Source organism: Zea mays, chromosome 9 (assembly GCF_902167145.1).
Source record: "Zea mays cultivar B73 chromosome 9, Zm-B73-REFERENCE-NAM-5.0, whole genome shotgun sequence".
Taxonomy (NCBI): Eukaryota; Viridiplantae; Streptophyta; class Magnoliopsida; order Poales; family Poaceae; genus Zea; species Zea mays.
This window is the reverse complement of record NC_050104.1, coordinates 41,286,003-41,293,192: the sequence shown is the minus strand read 5'-3', so window position 1 is coordinate 41,293,192 and position 7,190 is coordinate 41,286,003. Positions and strand designations below refer to the sequence as shown.

Here is a 7,190-nt window from a genome sequence, read left to right as displayed (position 1 = left end):
ATAGTGTTGGGCTGATTTCAGCCCAACAGGCCTGCAGAAAGGGAGAACCCGCGTGCGCCCGCGCCCGCGGTGTCGATTTTGTGAATAGGCCCCTGACGTTTTAAATAACTTGGAAAGCGTTCCCGGGACTATTCCTAGTCACTGTCATTTTACAAAAACAACCCCTAGTTCTAGTTCTTTACAGGGCTCGGTCCACGACGGAGTTACGCCGAACACCTGGCCGGAGCCATGGTTTCACGGCGGTGGCGACCCGGACAAAGAGTAATAAGCTCACAAACATCAAGCATAAGTCGGTCCGAGCAAAAGCCCTCATTTAATTTGAACGATTTGACCCTAAGTGAAGCTTGTTCATGGTTACGGCGACGAAACGGTCCTAGAGATCGTGTTCTGGACGATTAACGGGATCGATGCTAAAATTGAAGCTTGGGGAAGCTTCATGGGTTCACCAGGGACTAGGTACACGATTGAATTTATGCCGAATGAGGATAGGGAAGCGGGTCGACAGAGAGGGTGTATACGGCGGCGTTCTACGGAACAATGAAGTGTTCTGGTGATGGGACTCTGGTAAACTTCAATTAGTTGGCACCGAGAGCAATAGGAAGCTAAGGACATGCTAGAACAAGCGGCAATCGGGTGAGTACTAACCCGAAAAGGGCTGCCCACGAAGAGGTCCTTCACGGCGGCGCTAAGAACAGGGAGGAGGAGATTTGTGGTCTGTCTGAGTTCTCCGGTGGGATTGAGTCGATTGCACAAGCGCTCGTGTGTGTGATGTGGTGAAGAACCAGTGCTCGGGCTCAATTTATAGGCAGATGGCCGGAGATCGATGAGGTTCACTGAGCTGTAAACGCGCTGGCGAGCTCACCTGCGCGGGCAGAGCCACGGCGAGCGTCCGGTGATTGCCGATTAACCGAGCAGCGCCACTTCAGGGTTTTAGCACCACATCGCGGAAGATTTTTACCGCGGCCGCAGACCCATCCCCAGTCGCGGTGGCGGTCTTATCCCCGGCGAGATCTTTCTGAACTTCGGTGAACAGTATGTCTGTCAGGTCGATTTCGAACGGCGATTACTTCAATTTTTATGTGACTACATGCCAACAAGTCTGCATCAAAGGTGTACCAGGACTAATGGTCTTTCATTTTGGTATAACAACCATACTGAAAATCTTCACAGATCAACCAGATCAGGACGCTCAAATTAGCGCAACAACACTGAAACCTTAATCTGATCATATGCAGTGAATGAACACCTGTCAGGCCGACTGACAGCGCCACATTAACCTCATGTATCTCTCATTTTTGTGTAGCACTAGTGTCTGATTACTTAAGCAAACTTGTTCTCCATACATAGCTCTACAGATTTGTTGTACTGACTTGGAGCAAAAACTTCATGAATCCTGAGATGTAAGGCCCCAATGTGAGCCTTCTTCAATGATTTTCAGACTTAGCCATACATGAGCACTAGAGTGGCCTTTTTGCAATTAGGCCCAAATCTCATGGTTTCATTTGCAAATCTCAAATATGTGAACCATATGACTTAAGGTACCCTAATTCCTTGGTTTTTGCACTTAGGTCCAAAAGTGTGCAACATTTACATAAAACCCCCTAGGGTTTCAATCCAGGGCTTTCCAGGGGTTTGTTTAGGGTTTTTAGTACTTCTAGGGTTTGGGTGCCACTTAAGTCCATTAATGGTGATATCTTATGATCATTTCTAATGAGTTTTGAAGTTTTCTCTTATTTAGGCTTTGTTAACACTCTGAAGCTCAGTTTAGGGTTAAGTACCCTACCCTAGGGTTTCACCCATGACCAGTCATATCAATACAACTTGTTTGAAATTTTTACCTAGTGGATGCATTCTAAATGTAACAATCACATGATATGCTAATGCTCATGATGTTATGCTCAAGTTTTAGTGACAGTAACACCAGGGGTGTTACACATTAGCTATGCCAGAGTTTAGAATATTAACATAAGTTAGTAGACTATCTTTTAAACGAGATAGTTACTAGAGCATAGGTGAAAACAATTGATGTATAGAATGTGTGAAGCATATATGGTTGTAAATAGAAGAATTTGATGTATAGAATGTATGATAGAATTTAATTTAGTTTTGTTTGAAAATTTATGGTTGTCAACAGAAGAATATATGGTTGTAAACAGAAGAATATATTGTAAACAAAAGAATTTATGTTAATAAATATAAAATTCAGTTTTATTTCAAAATTTGGAAAAAGACGGGAAAACTTATACTGACGGGAAATGTTAAGCAAACCGCTAGTGCTAATATTATTTTCACTGGCGCGCTGCTTAAAAAAACTGCATGTCGAAACAAGATTTCCGCAGGCGGTTTTCTTAAGCAGCCCGTCAATGCTAATGTTATTTGCACTGACGGTTGCAACGAGTACTTAGTATAGTAGTGGCTGCCCTAGTGCATCACAACAGGTGTCTTCTGTTGCGCTAGCGGACAAGTGAGAGATCGATTATAAAGATGCTTCCAGCTATTGATGCATGGCGACGTGTGCTGGTGCTGATATATCAATGCAGCTCTGCAGTGGTGATCTGTCTCTCTTTTCCATTTTGAGGCGCGAGGTTGTTGTTTTTTTCCCTGTTGGGGATCGGGATTCGAGGATGATGAAACGTAACGGCCAGCAAGCTAGTTGTAGCATTTCTGCACCACTACACATGCACATGGTCGATCTGGTTTTAGACAGAGATGTGTGTATATAGATACCGCCATACCGGCATACACAGAGGCATATATATATGCATGTATGATCAATCTCGTTCATGTACACCCTGTAGAATTCTGCGTGCTTCGTCCGATCACACATCGGCGGCGTCATCGCCGTATTCCTGCAGCTACAATACAAATACAATATGCTACAAGATGGCCGTTACATGCATATACATGTAACTGCTAGGCCACGCGTGTATGCCACATGCACTACCGGAATCCGAGGCTTTGCCGAGTGTTGTATTCTTTGCCGAGTGCCTTTTATCGGGCACTCGGCAAAGAAGGCTTTGCCGAGTGCCGCACTCGGTAAAGTTAGGCTCTCGGCAAAGAGCCCCTTTACCGAGTGCTAAACACTCGGCACAGGTAGACACTCGGCAAAGACAAGTTTGCCGAGTGTCATGCACTCGGCAAACGGGGCTCTCGGCAAAGGGCCGTCAGCGGCCGTCCCAGAGCTGACGGCCGTCAGTCTTTGCCGAGAGCCAACGGCTGGCACTCGGCAAAGAGTCTTCTTTGCCGAGTGTCCCACATCTAGCACTCGGCAAAGAACTCTTTGCCGAGTGTCATCTCTAGACACTCGGCAAAGTATATTTTTATTTTTTTGATTTTGTCTCTCCAACTTTTTGTGGTATGTTCCTACACTATGTAGACCTACATGTATCATTTGTGGACAATTATAACAGAGATTCAATCGTTAGTAGATTTAGTTCGTTTATTTGAATTTCTTCGGAAAATTCAAATTTGAACTGCAGGTCACTCGAAACTTGGAAAACCGTGCATGAAAAAATGATATTCATGGTACTTAGCATAAGTTACGACCGATTTCAGAAGCGTACCGGAAACTTCGAGCAACATGCTCACTAAACATGGCCGTGAACTTGGCATCCACATGTTTAAAAATTGTATAAAACACAAACAAAGTCAGAAAATCATGAAACCTGTCCCCGTGTCATGATATCATATGTATAGACTGTGATAAAAATTTTAGAGTATTTGGAGAAAGTTGTGAGACACTATGTGTAGAAACCTAAGAGATCCACATTGAAACTCTATGATTTCATGTGTAGTCCTCTTAGGTTTCTACACATACTGTCTCACAACTTTCTCCAAATACTCTAAAATTTTTATCATAGCCTATACATATGATATCATGACACGGGGACAAGTTTCATGATTTTCTGACTTTGTTTGTGTTTTATGTTTGTGTTGGCTATTTATGTCTGTGATGATATCTGTGATGTATATATGTGATATATATGTGATATCTTCTGTTTGTGTGGATGGAAAACAAAAAACAAATAAAAAAGGTACATACTGGTCACTTTGCCGAGTGTAACACTCGGCAAAGAGGCGCTTTGCCGAGTGTCAGGGTCATAACACTCGGCAAAGAGCACAGACCTGGGCACCGGCTTAGGTTCTTTGCCGAGTGTTATGCGCTGGCACTCGGCAAAGAGGTCGTCTTTGCCGAGTGCCAATTGGTACACTCGGCAAAGAGCCTGACATGGGGACCCTCCCTGGCGGGCTCTTTGCCGAGTGTCCCAAGTGGCACTCGGCAAAGAAGGCGGCTTTGCCGAGTGCTGCCAGGAGGACACTCGGCAAAGATATCTTCGTTGCCGAGTGTCACCGTTGACACTCGGCAAAGCCGCCGTCTCCGTCAACCGGCGCCGTAACGGTCGCTTTTCTTTGCCGAGTGCTCCCTGACACTCGGCAAAGATCGTTGCCGAGTGCCCGAAAAAAAGTACTCGGCAAAGAAGTCTTTGCCGATGTACTGTTTGCCGAGCCTTCTTTGCCGAGTGTTACACTCGGCAAAGCCTTTGCCGAGTGTTTTTAAGGCTTCGCCGAGTGCTTGCGGCACTCGGCGAAGAGGTTGATTCCGGTAGTGATGCTGACACACACACACTACTGCACTATTATATTATAAATAAATAAAAAGATATTGCATTCCCATCAGACGAGACTCTTATATATTTGCGCACCTATTGTTGCTACAAATTAAGGTTAGCAAGAATAGAATCCATGCATATCAGGCATGCAAGAAAATTACATGAATAGTTAGGATAAATTTAATATTTTAAAATAGATATATATGAAATTTAATGTTAATATTTTCTTACGTGTTATCAAGCACATTGTTATCGACAAGAATAATTTTTTGCATAACTGTTTTTACATTATGTGCTCCAAAAAATTAAATGAAAATATCCGTATCTGGTTTTTATATCTATCATTTAAGAAGATATACGTTAGATTTGAAGTTTATATTTTATGAATCTTAACAAGCTCAATACTAAAAACAAGAATATGAATTTGCACATATCTTATTTAATTATTCACGGTCAAAGGAAAAGAGAACAAAATAACAGGCACGCGGATGAGTATTTGTTTTCATCCCTAACCAAGAGGATGGATTAGTTAGAGAAATATTTATGGACGTGTAAGGAAAGAAAAAAGATTAACAACCTAACATGTGTAAGTAAAGGAAATATATTCATATAGAAGAAAAGGAAAATTCAATCAGCTGTGGAAGAATTAATTAGAAACCAGGATTAATGAAACTCGAGGAACGTCAATATAATGATGTCCTTCTGTAAATTTCTGTGCTATGGAAGGTGCATAGGCCGGCTATAAATAGATGCCATGACACCATGCACCACACCCCGCATCTCCTAGCCCCAGCTAGATCTTTGGACACATATCGAAACAGCTCTAGCTAGCGCGCTCGTCGTCTAACCTGGCTTCCGGCATGGCTTCCAAGCAGATCGGAGTCTTGACCTGCTTCATTGCCATCACCGCTCTCGCCTTCCGTCCCTGCGCATCCGCCGTGCCCATGGACGGTGGCTGGTCGAACGGCGGCGCCACCTGGTACGGCCCAGCCAAGGGCGCTGGATCCGACGGTACGTACGTGTGCAATTACCATGCATGCGTCGCATGCGCGGCCATGATGCAAGTGTGCATTTATTCTCATTGCGAATGATATGATAGACTTCGACTTCGATAATATATATGTGCGTTCACGATGCATATACGTAGGTGGTGCGTGTGGGTACCAGGGTGCCGTCGACCAGCCTCCGTTCTCGTCAATGATCACCGCCGGCAGCCAATCCATCTTCCAGGACGGCAAGGGCTGCGGCACCTGCTACCAGGTACGTCAGTATTGTTGTTATACGTTCATGGATCTGTTCATGCATGCATGCAGTGCAAGTCGTCCACTGTAAGTACTAGCAAGCTAAAGATTACTAATTGTTGGATTGCACACATGTTGTAGGTGAAGTGCACCGGCCACGAGTCGTGCTCCGGCAGCCCGGTGACAGTGGTCATCACCGACCTGTGCCCCGACGCTACGTGCCAGGTGGAGCCCGTCCACTTCGACCTGAGCGGGACGGCGTTCGGTGCCATGGCGAAGCCCGGCCAGGCCGACAAGCTCCGAAACGCCGGCCGCCTACAAGTCCAGTACACTCGGTAATATATATACCTCATTATATATTAGCTGCTTGCCGCCGGCCGGCCTTGCGCCGCCGCCGTCGTCGTCCCACTCCCAGCCGCTGACTAATTAAACCTCGCGCCGCGCGCCGCTGGCTGGTGGCTGCGTGCACTACTGCAGGGTGGCGTGCAACTGGAACGGCTTGGACATCGCCTTCAGGGTGGACGCCGGCTCAAACGCCAACTACCTGGCCATGGCCATCGAGTACGAGTCCGGGGACGGGGACCTGCGCGCCGTGGAGCTGAAGCAGAGCGGCGCGGCGGCGTGGGCGCCCATGCAACGCTCCTGGGGCGCTGTGTGGCAGTACAAGTCCGGCTCCACCAATCTGCAGGCCCCCCTGTCTGTCCGCCTCACCTCGGGCTCCGGCAGGGTCCTCGTCGCCAGCAACGTCATCCCCGCCGGATGGCAGCCCGGCAGAACCTACCGCTCCGTCGTCAACTTCGGAGGAAACCATGCATAACGAGTGGTATTAAGATATCGATCGTCTGCAGATGTCTCCATCCAACAATAAGATGCATGCATATATGATCTGTGTGGCCAGCTAGCTGCTAGATCATCTCACTTCCTGAGTGTGCTGATGCTCAGCCAATAAAGAATCATTCCATCTGTATCGGAAATTCAACATATATAATAATGCAAGCACCGGAAATAAAATTCTACTGTGTTCTGTGACGACGTTGTTCGTGTTGTGCTACAAGAATATACGCATGTCAGTGCTGTTTGCATGCCGCCGCCGTCCTGCCGCGCCGGCGGGATCGTTTTCTATGTCATTCCTAACCAAACATGGGAGGGAAGATTCGTTTATCACTCGTATCATTTCAGTGTCATTCCTAATTAACCAAACCTAGAACTTTGACGCTAGTTTTATCTCCATCCGAGAGAGTTTAATGGGTACTACAAGGACTCATATTGAATATTTGTATAACCGCCTCAAACTAAACTCTTGTCAACAACAAAGGTTTAAACCATTTTGAATGCTACA

General features: G+C 46.0%; 1 protein-coding gene across 1 annotated transcript; it reads left to right on the top strand.

Moving 5' to 3' along the window:
• Positions 1-5,393: 5,393 nt before the first annotated feature.
• LOC100193429 (uncharacterized) lies at positions 5,394-6,854 on the top strand. The gene is made up of 4 exons (NM_001138551.1): positions 5,394-5,621; positions 5,758-5,870; positions 5,993-6,186; positions 6,329-6,854. Exons 1-4 carry the CDS (start codon positions 5,471-5,473, stop codon positions 6,666-6,668), a joined length of 798 nt encoding a protein of 265 aa, NP_001132023.1. The 5' UTR covers positions 5,394-5,470; the 3' UTR covers positions 6,669-6,854.
• Positions 6,855-7,190: the final 336 nt, after the last annotated feature.